General features: G+C 44.0%; 1 protein-coding gene and 1 long non-coding RNA gene across 5 annotated transcripts in view; one reads left to right on the top strand and one right to left on the bottom strand.

The window, feature by feature from the left end:
• Positions 1-872: 872 nt before the first annotated feature.
• LOC308062321 lies at positions 873-2,164 on the bottom strand. Its single transcript, XR_013927536.1, has 2 exons — positions 2,064-2,164; positions 873-1,144 (listed from the first exon to the last, which is right to left on the bottom strand). It is a non-coding gene; the product is annotated as an uncharacterized lncRNA (long non-coding RNA).
• CDK6 (cyclin dependent kinase 6) overlaps positions 1,199-17,330 on the top strand; it is a 141,668-nt gene continuing 125,536 nt past the window's right edge. Inside the window, exons 1-2 of one of the 4 annotated variants that reach the window (XM_080383629.1) lie at positions 1,199-2,164; positions 4,089-4,570. In XM_080383629.1, coding sequence (XP_080239755.1) covers positions 4,338-4,570 — 233 coding nt within the window. In that variant the 5' untranslated portion in view covers positions 1,199-2,164; positions 4,089-4,337. Of the gene's footprint in view, positions 2,165-2,205; positions 2,278-2,309; positions 2,681-2,759; positions 3,540-4,088; positions 4,571-17,330 lie in introns of those variants that run through there. The other 3 variants (XM_080383630.1, XM_080383631.1, XM_080383632.1) reach the window with 3 other exon arrangements.

Below are 17,330 nucleotides of genomic sequence, written 5' to 3'. Positions count from 1 at the left end.
AATGTTACAAAACAGAGAAATGGAGATAGGTACTGTATGTGCACATGAACTTTGTAATATGATGTGATTTTTCACATCTTAAAAAAAATAATTGATCTGTGTATTTGAATCCTTGACACTTTCGCAAGTAAAGGTTATGGGGGGTTGCCATTAACTTCAGCATCTTTTTCTGATAAATCATGGACTTCAGAAGTTGTAGAGGAATTTCTGTGATTTAAACTAAAATATATTATGAGCATAAATTAGAGTTCTTGCAAAGTATGCATGGTCTCCTGCAAACACTCACATGCCACTGGCCTTTTCCTTGAAGATATGAGTGGTACCAGCTCCCTCTTTTCTCCAGGGGAAATCAGAGGTCTCCCTTCTGCTCTCAGCCAGTTTCTCCTCACCAGCCCCCCAGGTGCTGCTTCTAAACCTCCCAGAAATAGAAAGGGCATGTGGAATTGCTGGGGTCAGTTCTGAAGCAAGGAAAATAAATATTATTTAAGCTATAGGATTTCATGTATGCTCAGTAGCACTGTGAGTCCAGATAGAGTGATTATATTATACGCTTCTTTCTGATATGAATTCTTTTAGTTCGTACAGTATTATATCTAATTTTTTTAGTTTTTCTAAATCGGTGTATGATGCCACGTCCTTGACATACACTTTTTCAGTTATAAACCCACTTGCTTACACTTCATTTCCCATTGTAGGAGGGGATCTGGGTCCACTCCCTCCCAGTTAAACTACCATAAGATCTGGTCATGGAGATGGACCATTATCATCCTTGAGGTCCAGAAAAGCATGTGTCGGAGGGTAACAGCTGGGAGAACTGGGAATTGGGCATTCCAGATATTTGGTTTCCCCCATGGAGATGGAGTAGATCGGTATCTGTTTTATGATATTTATTTTTTTCTGCGCTGAATTTCAGTTTCAGTAGGAATCAGCTCTGTACAAAATGTTGTGCACATCAGAGAAGGGGCTGGTTATATGCCCAGCTCCTCCACGCACCCTGCCCTCTGCGGCCCCCTGCGCCCTCCATCTCCGGCTGCAAGCCTGTCGGGGCAAAGACTTTGCTGGGGGGGTTCTTCAGCAGCGAAGTTTCTTGATGCTTCCCGAAAGCATTCATGGGCGCTGACTTCCTGCCGGAGTCCTGCGCTCTCTGTAAAATGAAAAGTAGCAAAACAGCCCAGAAAAATCTGTGTTTTTCTGGAGAAAAAAAAACAAACGTATGGTTATTTCCCAGGATGGGAAGAAACCCCCCGAACCCCAAAAGGGTTATTTCCCAGCGCCTTGCGCACTGAACCCTAGGAGGGAGCCAGGCTCTCAGTGCTGCCGCAGCCGGCTGAGCCCGCGGCCGTGCAGCTCCGAGCGCGGCGGCGGGGCCGGGGCCGGGGCCGGGGCCGGGGCCGGGGCCGGGGCCGGGCCCTGCCGGGACCCCCCGGGGCGCCTCGCCCCTGGCCATGCCTGGCCGCGGCGCTCGCGGCGACCCTTGCGGTATGCGGCTGCCTTTGGCAGAGGCACATGAAGGATTTCATTGAGTGTGAAGACAGAGAGCAGAGACAGAAAGCAGAAGGAGGCGGCTGCAGCCTTTGTAGTCGGGGAGGAATGCGGAAATGTTGAAGCACTATGTCAAACTTTTTTGAAACGGGGTCAAGTCACATTCAGCCAGCGTGGGAAAGCAAGGGGAAAAAAAAAAAAAAAGGTTGGGGCGGGGGGGTGGGTGGGGGGAGGCAGCAAGCTGCTGCTGCTCCCAGGCTGAACAGAGGCCGAGGGAGCGAGCGAGGAGCGGCGGCGCGGCGCGGCGCCGGGGGCAGCGCGGAGCAGCGGCAGCGCTGAGGGCCGGTGCCCGAGCCCCGCACCGGCAGGCTGCGGCCGGCGGGGCTGCGGTCGCGGCGCTGCAGCTCCCCGGGGGCCGCCGGCCGCGATTTTCATTTCGCGTTCTCGCTTTGCCCGGGCAGGGTGGGGGCGGGAGGAGCGGGCTGGGGGACGAGTGCGAGCTGCCTTCTGCGCCAAGGTGCAGCCCGGCGGCGGCGGCAGGAGGATGCGAGCCGAGGGCGGCCGGGCCGCGGAGCAGCTACCTGTGTGGCCCGGGCGGCCGCTGCCGGGACCTGCCGGAGACATCGCCATGTGAAGGGGCAGACCCCGGGCCGGCTCTCCACCCCGCCTCGCTCAATGGGAGGTTTGTTTTAGGGAGGACTCATCCCCTCCCTCCCCACCCCACCCCCCACCCCCCCGGGGCTGAGGATTATTTGGGGATCTGGTGGCGGTGCAGGCGGCCGTGGCGCACACCAGGTAACGCGGGGCGCCCATGTGCTCCGCGCAGCCGGCCCCAGCGGCGTGGCCCACACGCCGCCCCCCCGCCCGGCCCGGGGAGCCCGCTCCGCGCAGCCCCCGCAGACGGCACCGCGGACGCGTCCCTTCGGCGGCCGGGGCCGGGGGCAGCTCGCCCCGCGCTGCCGCCGCACCCGCCTCGGGGTCGGCGCGGGGGCGCCCTCCGTGTCGGCGGCCGCGGAGGGGGCCGCGGGGGAGGGGGCTGCCCTCCTGGGGAGCCGCCGGGGAGGTCCCCTCAGCGTCCTGCCGAGCGGCCGAGCCGGGCCCCCCGCTCCGTCCCCTGAGAGGAAGCCGGGGGGGACGCGGTTCGCCGCGCGTCCCCGCCGCCACCCCCCGCCGCGTGTGGGGCGCCCGCGGAGGGGAGGTCGGTGCCGAGCCGGGGGGTGGGGGGCGGGGGGCACCCCGGTAACGCCGCCGTGCCCGGGGAGGGCGAGCGGTAACTTTCCACCCGGCGCAGCGGCCGCGCTGAGGCAGGCCCGCCGCCCCGGGGCCACGCACACGCCGGTGGCGCTCCCGCCGCCCGGGGGCGCCCTCCGCACCGGCTGGGCGCGGGCGGCCGCGGCGGGGGCTGCGGGGCAGGTGTCCCCCGCGGCGGGGCGCGCTCGGCGCCGCCCGGGGATACGGGGGCGCGGGGCTGCCCGCTGGACGGGCCGCGGTGCGGTGGCAGCTCCGGGGGTGGCAGCTGAGGTCTGAGGCGAGGTGGTGCGGCCGGGGCAGGGCGGCGGGCGCAGGTTGCCAGCGGGCTGCTCTTCAGCTGCGGCTGAGGCGGCCGGTCAGCACACGTGTGCACCGCACCGCCGGCTGTGTGCGTGGGCTCGGGGTAGGGGGTCGCCGACTGAGCCGTCGGGGGCTCTCATCCTCGCACGGTAAAAATGCAGTGCAGGAGAGGGCTGCAGCCCCGGCGGTCCCGATATCGTTATATTACCAAGGGGTAGGGGGAAGGGAGAGGATTGGTGTGGAGCTTTTGTGAGGGGAGAGGCTTTGCCCGCAGTCCTGCAGGCAGTGCGGATGAAAGTGGATGCAAAAGAAGCGCCTCTGCTCTCCTGCCTCATGCACCACACAGCAGAGCGAGCTCTTCCTGAAGACCATCTTTCATCGTGCTGCGCTGTAAGGAACTGCCAGTCACTTATCCAGTGGCAGCGGTGTCCACAGCCAAAATGCTTGCATGCTAACAAGTTTGCTGAAGTGTACATTGCTGAGTCTATCTCGGCACACACTGCTTGGTAACATATTATTATCATCATTTAAATATATACGTGTGTCTCCTCCCCACAGGCACTTTGGGGCAGGAGCATGTCTCTCGTGATGTGTTCACGAAGGTCTTAGCACTGGGGAGAGTAGATCAAGGCTGAAACTTCCAAATGCTGCTATTTACAAACAAGTAACAGTAATATAGCATGGGATATATTTCCAAGACTCCACCACATGCACTGAAGAAACCTTTGAGTCCTGCAATCCTCCTCTCAGCCCTGCCAGCCCCACCACCCGTGTCTCACAGGGTCATCATATGCAGCCCATTGCTCAGTAGTGGCGGCTGCTGTGTAGCTGTGTGTTGTAGTCTTCTGTGCAAACCATGATAACTTTGTAGTGTTGTATCAGCCATGTAGGGACGGCAGTACATGTGTCATCCTGGTGGTCCACATCATCCTTTGCATCATGTTTTTTCTTTGCTTATAGCTACCTACTATATTAGCTTAATTTTCTCAGGTTTTGAACAATGGAAAGTAATGAAGTGAACTAAACTCACTTTTCTTGCTTGGTTTGTCCTCCAGATCTTACACAGACAATGCTTCCAAAGACTGTATGATAATTCCTGGTGGCCAAAGGAGGAGACCGATTGAGGCTTGTACAGAAGGGGAACGAGAACAGGAGGGCAAGAGCTTCCTACTGCCCCTCTGGCAGAGGTACCAAGCGTGTGGCCTATCTGCGACACAAGCAAAGTACTAGTTTTCAGAAAGCAAGTGAGACTAAGAGCCACCCCGAAGCCCTTGGAGCCCAGGAGGAAGAGGAGCAGCGCCAGCATGGATAAGGACAGCACAAACCTGGCTGACCAGCAGTATGAATGTGTGGCTGAGATCGGGGAAGGAGCCTACGGGAAGGTGTTCAAAGCCCGAGACCTGAAGAATGGAGGTCGCTTTGTTGCGCTGAAGCGAGTACGGGTGCAGACCAGTGAAGAGGGGATGCCGCTGTCCACTATCCGAGAGGTGGCAGTTTTGAGGCACCTGGAGACGTTCGAGCACCCCAACGTGGTCAGGTGAGGAAATGGGGCAGGCGGCATCCCGGTCAGTGGGGGCCTGGTGTTAGTACATAAATGGGGCGAGCGAGAGTTTGGGTACATAAATGGACTGGACACTAGTTTGGGTTTGTGCATGAAGGGAGCGCTGAACTGCGTACATGAAGTGAGGTTTGAGGTTTCAGCAGGCCACGGCGCTGCCTGCCAGACCTCACCTCATCCCTGTGCATTGCCTCCCACACACACAAACACCCATCTCCAGAGGCATAGGTGTGTGACTTAAGTGTTTGAGTGGATGGGCAAGGAGCCATATATACACTATTTCCTCAGGCATAAGAGAGAATGAAAAAAAAAAGTCTCCCTGGTTTTGTCTCAAGTATTAGTTCTGCCAGCTGTAGCTGATTTTTAATTCTCTATATAGCCCTATTCATTATCAACATGGCAAAGAAGAAAGTGGTAGCAGAATGTACGTTCTACCTTTCTAGATGCTTTTATAGAGTTGTAGGTTACTGTATTAAAGAGAAGTAACAGCTTAAAACTTTAAGCTTTGCAGGTGAACTTATGGTTGAATACTGTTTGGCTGGTGCTAATTTCACCACGTACTGATGATTGTACTACCAAGAGTGCAACAGTACAGACATCAGGCCTTGCTTGCACAATGGTGGCAATGGCCCCAGGATGTCCTTTCTCTCATGTCGGTAGCATAAATCCTGGATAAATAACCTGCGTTCTTGAACAGATTCTCTCGATGGTAAGGCTGGCCCTACTGTAACCTCTTACATTTTTCTGTAGGTGGAAACCTCCAGCAGCCTGTGAGCGCCTTTAATTAATATTATGAACTTTCAGAAGTAAGCTTCACTTTGCAGATACCCAAGTATGCAATGATTCAAAGCTGGTCAGCATCATGCTGATGGTGCTGTATTAACAAGGATATTTCCTCTTATTTATGTTACTGTACACGCATAGCAAGAGGAAAGTATTTTATACTTCACTAACACCAAGACTCTTTAAGTCCTAGATAAATAGATTGTTTGAAGTTAGAGGTGACCATCAGAACATCTTGTAGCTGTGATCCTCCTGTCTTAGGGTCTGAGGTGAGGGGATTTACAGTGGTTGCGAGAGGGAAGGTGAGACAAGAGAATAATATTTAAACTAGAAAAGTGAATAGCTAGAGTTTAATTCTTTTTTGTTCATCTCAAGGCAGCGAAGTGCATTTATATTTCTGTCTAAACTGAATAGGCGAAGCATGTGTATTCTGAAATACTGATAGTGGAGTGCACGCCATCAGTCTCACTGCAGTGAGCAATGGGATACAGGCTGCAGCTCACAGTTTTCCATTGCTAATCAAGCAAATCCACAATTTGATTAACAACCATTATTTTGACTGGCACCTAGTAATGCCAGAGGCTTAGTCAATAAATTTCAGAAGTGGGGGCATTTCATGTGGACAGCATGTTGATCACTGAATCGAGTGGCTTGGTTTACAGAGGACTGCACACAAAGTCCTTCCTTGGCAGTAGAGGGATAGCTGAGAGTTCTCAAAATCTCTGAAATCCATCCCAATAATTTATGAGAGTAAATGAGGATTTAGTTGTCCAGGTTTAGTCATTTGCGTATTTGAAAACTGTAAACCTTGTTTGAGAATAATTCAACATAATATTTAGGAATTTTTCTGCCATTGAGATGTTTCTGTATAAAATAGAAGATTTTTTTTGAGAGCTTTCTAATCCTGAATTCAGCAAAATCATGAAAATAAAACTCTTGGTTTCCAAAGAGCTATTTGATGAAATGACTGTGCAGCTGTAGGCTTGTTTTGCTTGGGTTTAAGTGCAGTACAAGCTCAACATAGCATTGCATAAATACATTGAAGCTTAAAATCTTTTTACAAGTTTGAATGAAAATTCATTTTCTGCAAGCAGTAACTATTTCAACCAGCAATACGGCAATGTAGTTTCAACACAAAAATCTCTGAAGTGTGTTCCAGGTCCTCATAGTTGTGTTATGAAGCCTGTACCTTTTGCCATAAGCAGAACTTCAGATGCAAGGGTTTAGTCTGTGATTTATCAGGATGCTTGGGACCTCGGCTGCTCACCTTTTTCCACAAAAAGGCAGGGGAACGTAAGAAGCAATTTCAACCATTATCTTTTCTAAAATGTGAGGGATGTTATTTAAAAACTCGCCACTTTTGTGCATGTTTTTAATGCAGATGAAGCTGTAAGTAGCACTTTAGAGTGACTGAAATCATAACCTTATAATCAAAGATTATTTGAAAATATTTAAATGCCACAGTTCCGTTACAAAATACAGTAAAAGATTTTGTAATTTATTGAAATTAAAGGTCTATTTTTGTATTATGTAAATATACTCAGAAAAGGAAGTACTGTAAAAGCTGCTTAAAACTGTAGATCTTCTGACCTAGCTGTACTTAATTATTGAACATATTATGCTCACAAAAATGTTCATTGTTTGGGCATGCATTCTGGAAGCTGGTGTCATGGCCAGGCTACTAAATAAAAATAATGTCAAATTCATCATCTACATACTGGATCAAAATGTACATCATTTTCAGAGTACTGGAGTAACAACACAAATATTTGAAATCGGGGGGGGGGGGGTATTTTTATTTGAGGGGATGTCTAGCTTTTTTCTGAATATTACAGGCAACTAGCCTGAGAGAAAAAAGTGAGAACTGCAAGTAATATTGAGTCTGTTACCTCTGAGTAATGGCCTGAGTCTCTCAGTGCAGACCGAGAGTCATTCTGTGAGTCAAAATTTAGACACACTTCAAACAGATGAGCCGCACGCTCCCTGGGTCAGCTGTGGTGCTCTGGCCTCAGCTGACTGCAATGGCAGAAATCACAGGCCACATGGATTTGTGCTGAATGTCATGACCTCAGATGGTAGGTCTGGGCATCTCCAGATGTTAGTGAGGAGCTCAGCACTCCAGGGCTTCTCCGTCTTCATGAAGTGGTGCTGAACATGAATAGTTTGGTAAGGAAAAGACCCAGCACTTGCTAGGCAGAGGTAGGGCTCCATGGCTTTGTTGGTCATGGAGCCAGGATGCCGGGCCAGCATTGCAGCTGCAGCCCAGGTTTGTCGTAGTGGTTGTAGATGCCCTTCCCCTAAAATCCTGATAGATGTTTGGAGCCAAAATTGATTTCCAGTGCTTGGCATTAGGGATGGAAGAGAATTTTGTCCATAAAGTAGAAATGTCTAAATAGCATAGAATAATTTTGATCAGAGTATTTTTCCATACTACTGCTTGCTGATTAGGAGAGCTTTGTTTTGTGGTCATTCTCTCCAAGTCTATCGATTCCATATTCATACAATGAAGAGATGCATTTTTGACAACACAGTTGCTTTTACAATGGTAGATAGTGAAGTTAGATAAGACCACTGCAGAATAAAGCAAAACAAGGTGCAAGATAAGAAGCAAAAGGCAGTCTAATCTTGGTCAGAAAAGCAATGGTAGTGGAAGTCTCTGGGGTGCGATGGAAATAAGGCCTGGAGGACTGACCTAAAATTTTGTAAGACTGTCAAAAATAGTATACAGAAAGGTGTGGGAAGAATACAGTTAAAATAATTATTTCTATGTGCTTAAAATGATCTCCTGTTCACATTTGCCCTTGTATAGATTTCCCCTCCATCAGGACATCTTACTCTGTTCTATTTATCTTCACAAAACGAAGTCAAAAATAGAGTCTTCAAGAGTAAATCTTACTGTGACTTGCTCTGAAATGAGGTATGATACAGGCTTTGAAATGTTCTTTGTAACTGGTAGGATGATGAAGGTTCTTCTCTAGCTCATCTTTCAGGTAAGAAGATGTAATGCTTTACTAAAGCTTTAGTATACACAGTAGTTAAATTTGGCAAAAGTTGGTCCAGCACTTATGTAGCTTAGTGCTGTTCTGTTTGGGAAAAATGAAATATATGTAGACAAAGGACAGACTTTGCCAGGAATAAATGACATATTAGATTCAGGAAATTCCTGTGTGTAAAACTGGAAGTATTCCCTGTTGCAATATATCTGTAAAGATTCTTCTTGTGATTATAATGCTAAATTCAGCAATATATTCTGTTCATTTTATCTCTCTCCTGCTGGTAATCAGATGAATAATTTTCCCCTAATGTTAATCGTCCATCAAACTATAAATTTGCACTCTGGGAAGGTGATATAAAAGACAGAATACTGTAATTTTTTACCAAATATATATTTAATAGGTTTTATACTGTTAAACCTTAAGCAAATAGAACAAACCTACAAAGCTGTATATTTTTGCTATCTGGCTCATAGTTATCTGAAAAATACAACTCTTTTAGTATTTTATGGGTTAGTAAGTCTTCCATTTTAAAATAACCAAAATCATATTGAATATAATCTCTTAGAATATAATCTAATCTGGATTGTTAATTCAAATATGAGTGTCAGAAATCTTGCCATTCAAAGTAATTATTATCATATAATAAGGAATTAAAAATCTTAGTTCTGTCCTTCCGTTAACTTGCAGAATAGATGCAGCAGGTAATTGGATTTGGGTTCAACAGAATGATCCACCTGGCTGGAAGCACGACTCTGTTCCTCAGGTTTTTTGGTGTAGAGATCAGTGTGAGGGAAACCCAGCAGTTTGGAGTATTTGCACAGTTATGCTGTGTTCAAAGGTTTATGTTGTTTTATATTGATTGAAATATAAATGCCACTGTAAACTGCCCTCTGTGGTACAGCAATACTGTCACGTTGCTTTTTCCCTGCTTTTGCAGTTCAGTGGTCCATGCCGTTATCTCTTGGTTTGCACTTAAGTACCTGATGGAGCCCATCAACTGATTCCCTTGGCAGGGCAACCTGAGTGTGGGGGGAGGAGGCTGTGACTCCCCCACCCCCATGTGCCCTGACATAAAGGCTAGCACTCGATGCTGCTCAAAGGTCCCAGAGGTGCATAATGGCTTGGTGCTTAAAATTGCATTATACTTAAAAGGTGTCTCTTTGTAAAAGTGTCATAAAATTCCCTGTCTAACTTGATAGAGAGAGCATTCAGAACATATTTGTGGCAGCTCATCAATACCTCGCTAACCTTTTCCAAGGCAATTTGAACTTGGAGTTGGTTTGCTTTGTTCTGTTTGTTAGACTGAAATTATATGGGAACACACAGAGCAAAAAGAATTTCAAAACGCAGTAGCTAATTTTGTTTCTCTTTCCAGTTTGTGGTAATGCTGATATTGGCTGCTGGCTTTGTTACTGTACCAATAATAAGTTTAAAGGATGATCTCCTCAAAGTCATTGAGATGTTGCATCCCATCAAGTGAAACATTTCTATTTTAGGGCGTGTTTGTCTCCAGTGAATTCTGCTTCCTTGCTTACTTCCTTGTTCTGCCAACCTAATGTTAAACTTCTAGTGCATGACATCATTCTTGTAGATCACTAGTGTGCTGAGTTGTGTGATACCATTTGTTTTTGTGTAGCACCACTCATGGCGTCTGGCAGGACCTGGAGAGAAAGAAATGGTTACCTCTACATTGCAAGGTATAGGAATTGCTGTGCACATAGAAAGAGTAAAATAAGATGCAGGGATGGAGTGAAGCAGAAGAAACTGAATGTGAAACTTGCCAAAGTTAAAGAGATTCATGTGGCAGATGAGTCAACTGAGGTAGCAGAGGTGGATGAGTAAATGAGAAGGAAAAACTGAATGAGCTTCAGAGTCAGTTTCAATTTAACACAAACAGGATGGTCTTCAAGGCAGATGTGAAGGTGCCTTGGCAGAAGGGCATTTCCAGACTGGAGAGCAGCGGTGGTCAGGGGGAAGGAAGATGGTTCGTGCACTGACAGGCCACTACAAGGAGGGACACTGCAAAGGTCTTGGGGACGAAAGGATGGCCTACCTGGAAATACGGCTTCTCTGTTGGCAAGAGGGCAAAGGGGAATGACGTGGCTGACACTGAACAGGGTTTGGTAGTAGGTAGGGTTTGGAGAAGTTTCTTAAGTTGGCAGAGGACATTGTGAAGTGACTGCAAATAAATGCTGGCCTGTCGTCATCAGCCTGCAACCCTACAGCTCACAGAATAAGTATGTATACAGGGCAAATAAATGGTATTCCTCCTGTCCATATGAATTGTTTATTAATAATGGTTGTGATGATTTAGTTTGAATACATGGTCTGACAGAAACAGGGCAAGATAAGAGCATGTCAGGAAGGAAGGGTTGAATATGGAATAGCCTTCTGAGCCTTAGGAAATTCAGTTTCTGGAGGGAGTACAAGCTTTCTTCAAAAAATATTTTATCTTATTCTAAATCTAAGCTTTTTACAAAAAACATGTTTCCAGTCTTTGTGTGAGTAAATGTTAGTCATTTTTTATTATGTCCAGTGCTCCCTTTCTTCTTCAAATCTGTGGATGGTTGTGTCTACGCTCTTCTTGGCGAGATCTAGTCTTGCTGGGTCCTGCCCAGAATGGAAAACCGACTCATTTCGCCACGATTGCTGGTGACAGCCGGTGACTGCCAGGCAAAGCATCAGCACCCCCTGGGTTAATGGAGCCCAGGATTCAAAACTGAGCCTTGAAAAAAAAAAAAGGACCGTAGAGTGGATGGTCCACTCCGGCAGACAGGGGCCAGGGTAAATTAACTGGGACTTTCCAGTTTGCTTCCTGGTACCTACTGCCAGCTGAAGTGTGGAACAGAGCAGGGAGAAGGGAAGGGCTCGCTTTGCAGGTGTTTGAATGAGAGTGAGCTGGAGGCTGTGACTTAGCAAAGCACTGAGTGAGTAGTACAGGTACACTCGGTGGGATTTAAGTCATTGTTTGAAGTTTAGCACAGATGTAAGTGCATTATCAAATAGAAATAGCTATGATATTATGTATGCACTGAATTTTTAAACGCTTTTCTGAACAGAGTTCAGGGACAATATACATAAGAATATGAATCACAGATATGGGTTCATATTCATGTATTACATTACTGAAGCCTTATTTCTAGAGCAGTTTTCTGTTAAAAGTTAAAATAAATCATGCAGAATAAATAATATAACTATATAGTTATGATACAGCAGTAATGTGAATTTGGCATCAAGGGTGGGTTTTGTCTTTGTAGTAATTCTTAGTTGACTTAATTTAGGTCTTAGGTTTTAAAATTATTCTATAGTTTCATAGCCCTAAATAAAATAGAAGTTGCTGTCCATTCCAAAACTTTGCAGTTGTATATAAAGCATTTTGGTTTTACTCTTTGTATGAAATCCAGTTGTTTTCCAGTTTTTGCTGAACAAGTTGATTCTTAATGAGCTAACAAATTATTGAAAGATAACTGTGCCCATATACATATATAAATAAGCTGTGTTTTTCATTCAGAAGAGAGGAAATTTCCCCTCCTATAGCAGCTCTTCATATATTTTTCTTATATTCTGAAAAATATTTTAGATTACGCATGTATGATTATTTACCAGCTATACCTTTAAATTATAAAGCAGTTGTATTTAATAAACAAACCACTTTAGAATTTTCCAAGGAGTGTTTTTTTCCATCATGTACTTTGACATTTTCCATTTGGGAAGCTTTTGATGAGATAATCATCAGAGAGTGGAAATGTGACCGTTGATTTCCAAACTGTTTCAAAGTACTATCTGCATCCAAGTTACTGTATTGATTTTCCTATTTATTTATTTACCTTTAGACTTTGAAAATCTAATTTGTCCTATCCTTAGAATAAGTTCACAAGGAAATATCCCGCTAAATAATCCTTTTAAAATCAGGCCGTAGAATCCTAACAGCATTAGGATCCGTCTTTAGACGGAACCAAGAATATTTTATATGGGTAGTAACAAACTCTTCCATATGATGCTTTAGGTGTCATTTTAGGGTTTTAGAAGAAGATAGGTCTCTAGCCTAAGAAACATCCCACATAATTTTAAGGACCAGGTGACGATTTTGGATACCTAAATACAGAGTGTACTGGAATGTGACAATTTGCTGATAATGGTAGAGTTGCCCGAGGGTAGATTTGCCATGACATACCCAGCAAACAATTTATAAACTTAACAATAACTTCCATACTGTTTTAAAAGCATTTATACTAACACTGGCTGGTTAACACTCTGGATTATCATTAACAGGTGACTGATCTTTTCTTAGTAAAAGAAAACAAATTACTTGCATATGAATTCATCTTTGCAGGAATTTCCCATTTTAATGATTGAAAACTCAGTTCTAGTGCAGACAAATTGTGCTGAGTTTAAATGAAACCTGTTGAGTTTGGACTTTTGCTGCATCAATCAGTGCAGAATGTTACATATTTTGATAGAGACAAAGAAAGGAAGTGAGAAATAGAATAGAAAAGCCTATGTGATTTTTTTTTTCCTCTCTTTTGTGTGAAGCTTTGGCTAGTCTTTTAATATCTATTTGAAGTGTGGTCACTATGATAAATAACTGAAGGTGTCTGTTGCTGTTTAACAATGTCTGAGAATTCCCTTCTCCCTAAAATCAATTAATTTTAAACCGGAAATTTCAGTACTTTGTTCACTGTTTCTTAAGTTAGCATATTTCTAGGAGCTTTCTGTGAATGTAATTCCTAGCTGCGCTGGTGCTTTTGTTTCTCTTCATCTGTGGAGCCAGGGCTGTACTGTAAGGATAGAATTCTATCACTTTTTTTTTTTTCTTTTTCTTTTTTTTTTTTTTCACATTTGATGTGGTATTTTGCATACAGCTGCAGAGTAGACAGTTACCTTTGAAAAGAACATTTGGCTGGTTTAATTTGATTAGAGCAAACCACCTCAATCATTTCTGAACTAAGACCGTTTTCATTTTAACTTGGCAGTAGGAGTTGGGAATGTACTGACTGTGCTTAGATGTTTGGGGGAGGACTCGTCTGGATACAGAGCTACCGCCGGACTGAAACAACCTTAGAGGACTTTGCCCACTCTGCTCCTTCCCCATAAAAAGGGAGGGCTGTGAAGCCATTGAATGTCAAATTTAACTTTCATTCATTATGAGAAGGAATTGGACTCCTTGTGAGTGTTTCTACAAAAAATTGCAAACTTAATACATAGAAATATACAATCATACATTTTAGGAAAAAACCCCATTATATTAAAAGCAGATACAGGATATGAAATTCGTTCATTTACAACAAACTTAGACATCCCTAGCACCAGCATTTTGAATAAAGTTATAATAAAATCCAACATACAAACAGAAATCTAGTGGGTTTCTCATAGATACATTCTATTCATGTTAAAATTGTATTCTTTTCAGTAAGTCTTAGTAAGATTCCCACAGCCCGTCACTCTCCTAGCTTTGACTTTTTACCTCTTTCCTCATCACATAAATATATCGTAACTTTTTTTATGTTGCATATTAAAGATGAAAATAGATTCTTCAGATTTAAGTATTGTGTATTATATGTGATTTTTGCTTTTCAGTTGCCCTCGCTGGTGATCAAATCATTTTCCTAGAAAAACCCTTGTGGCTGTCTAGAATGTCAGTGTGTCTTATAATAACAGCCCTTCAACAAATTATAGTCAGATGGTATTCTTCAGAAAAGACGGTTCTGATCTTAAGTGCTCTGAATTTCCAGTAGTGGATCATCTTATATACAATATTTTAACCAGAAGATTACAGTTGAAGGAAGATCTTCTGGTTATTCTTGTATTGTGTTCTGAAAACCAATATGCAGTTAAGCGTTCATCTGTGTGAGCAGCCTAACACTTGCTAGTAACGGGGGAATTGCATCCACATCTTCAAGCTAATCCAGGAATGCAGGTCTAAGTTTAAGGCGTGAGTTTCCGCTGGTGAAGTTAAAGACCATAGAGTTACACTGATAAATAACCTAATGTTAAGATGAACAAAAAGGCATTAGGACAGGCAGACTGTGCAGAGGTGGCCCATCAAACATGCACATTCGAGATTTTACCATTCAGATTTTAGATGCTGCAACTACTGAGTTCACCAAATTGGCGTAGAAAAGTAGTTCTTTCGTTAGGAGGTTTTTCACTGATACGGCGTCAGAGTTTCTGTTGACCGTGTCAGTCCTCCAAATTACATCCCTTTTTAGCAACGCAAATAATACCTCTCTACCTTGGTACGTATCCTCTGAAATATTTGATCTCTCTGTGTTGTCACCTGAGCAATTTGTACAATGTTGTGCTTACTTCCAAACACCAGGTTGCATCACAGACACAGTCGTTTCAGTCCTATGGACATCTCCCTTCTCCGAGAGGAAGTGCTTCTATAGCTGCATTGAAACTTTATGTCTAACTTGTTATTCAGTAGCACAGCACTAGAACGTTTATCATTGATGTCCAGGTTTCTTTGGGGTGATGAAGGTTTGTGACCTGTATTATTTTTCTCTGCTAGGAAGTAGGTGAATCTTGTTTTGCTAATTTTATCTAACAGCATACTTTGTGTTTGTGATCTTTATGACATAGAGATTGAGCAGCATCTGCACTTTTGATTAGTGTGTTGTTTATACTTAGATAACCTTCTAGATTGTTAATGGAGATAGGCCTGTGCACTGATCTTTGTGGTTTCCTTGCAGACATCTCTAATCAATTTGGTGCCTTAATGTTCATCTCTGCTTTTTATAGGACGTTGAGCAACAAGTTTTGATCAAAGCAATACTACCCATATCCAGACAGGTTTGAATCAATGACTGTAGTCTGAAAATCAGAATTAAATGTCTCATTAAACTTAAAAGATTTGGCATTCTCAGAAGGGCCCAGACAAGTTAGTACTTCTGTAGAACTGAGCACCTGTGTCTCTTCATTGCACGGAATCATTCATCACATTGCCTTTACGTTTGTAACATCATTTAAAAAAAAAAAAAGGTACTATTACTTAATTCTATGCTGCTTATTATTCATGTTGTCTCCCTTAAGAAACCACGAAGGTTTTACTACTTTTTATTTTTTCAGATTAAAACATCTTTTAGAGATGTCAGTTATATCAAAAGCAAATCTTTATGCAGTAGTGAAAAAGTGCAAACAGAAAAGAGACTGAAACTGAAGACCATGGCAGTACAACAGCAAGAATAGTTAGGAGTTGCACAGAAGATAACCCAGTTGACTAAAAATGAAAGGTATTTGTGGCTATAGATAAAACCCAGATAGGTGAATAACACTGATGAGGGAGTCTTCTTAGAAGGCACTTTATTAAGTATATTGGAATGTCCAAAACTGGTAGGATATTGTGATATCTATAAGAAAATATATTTCAAAGACTGCTTGGTTTCCCATAACCTGAAGTTGAGAGTGGACAAGACCATTCTGCAAAAACAAAGCTTAAGTCAGAAAAAGCAAATTTAAATCTGCCATTCTCTAGGTCAATAAAAAGGATGTTAAACCTATAATTCTGGAAGAAGCTGAAAATTCAACTAAGTTTACTAGAACAGTAATAAGGGACAATTTCAACCACTGTTCATAATAAAGTGGGCAAATCAGACAAGGTTTAAAGACAGAACTTTGCAGACACTGTCGGTCAGTGAAGCAGCTGTACCTGGAGTACAGGGACGAGAGAGCACTCTCCACGTAGCCTGAAGTAACTTCAATAGCTGGTTTAAGAAATTCTTGTAGTAAAGACACAAATCATAGTGGCCACAATAATTAAATCTGGTATTTTGGGGAAAGGGATGGTTCCCAAACTAGAAGTAGTAACAGTAGGCTTTAGAAAAGAGAGATTAAGAACCAGGAGGTAATCAAAGATTCAAGTCAAGAGGCAGGATATGAAAATGCTTAGATTACACAATGGTAGGTACTCAGATAGAGATTTGTAGCAGCACATTTGGTCACTTGGGTCATATACCTTTCCCTCGTGTGATGCTCTGCCCCGTCACTGGAAATCCTGGCTGCTGCTTTGGATCTCAGCCTCTTCCTGGGCACTAGATGTAGCAGGGCGGTTTAAAGTATTGGTTCCTCAAACTCTCAGGAGGGATGGAGGATGTCAAAGGGAAACAGCAGACTTTCTCTACCCCTTTTATGGCTCTGCTCCAGTATATCGTGATGGATGCACAGGACATACACATAGCCATGCATAAAAACAATAAAACAGGAATGTAAGATAATTGTGAACAGACATCTAACCTCAACCATGTGAATATTACAAGTATACTCCATCCTAGTCATTTAGAGTGTCCCCATAGTGAGTGCAGAAAAAGGATGCGCTTTCGGAGAATAATTCATCCCACTCACCCTCTGTACACACCTGGAGCAGAATGAATTGCTTTCTAGGAGCACCTACCTCTCTCTTGCTGACTGCAGAGAGCAGAGGTGGCTGATGCCGGGTGGACACCCAACTGTAGCCTGCTACAGCTAGGCAAGGGTAGGGCCAGTCAGTACAGTTCAAGTTTGAAGGTGGAAAGTGGAAACATTAGTAGGGAGTTTGTGCAGCCAATAAGAGAAGTTAGAAAAGCAAATAGGAAATTATTTGGGGGTGGGGAGGATGACAAAAAGCTGGTATTGAAATCAGAGGGTACTCAAACTATGAGAAATTAGAGGAGGTAACTGAGTAAGACATAAGGGGAACTTACATTTTTTTTACCAAAGCCTATAGTATATGGATTGTTGGTAAGGGTTTGTACAAGACACATTTTTAATCAGTTTGGCAAAAATTATGTACTTTTCCTAATAGTAGAGTGTGGGTTTCTGTGAAATGTACTGACTTCAGACAATCTGCTTCTAGTTTGCACTTGGCATTAGAGTACTAAAGGGAGCAGGGTGTAGCTGGAGCTGGGTGGGCATTGCCTGGTTACCCGGTACCCAGTTTTAGCTCCAGCACAAGCCATTTTGGTCAAAACTTGTTAATCTCTTAC

Source organism: Falco punctatus (assembly GCF_963210335.1).
Source record: "Falco punctatus genome assembly, chromosome: 4".
Taxonomy (NCBI): Eukaryota; Metazoa; Chordata; class Aves; order Falconiformes; family Falconidae; genus Falco; species Falco punctatus.
The sequence above is the reverse complement of the archived record's forward strand: the minus strand, read 5'-3'. Positions and strand labels throughout refer to the sequence as shown.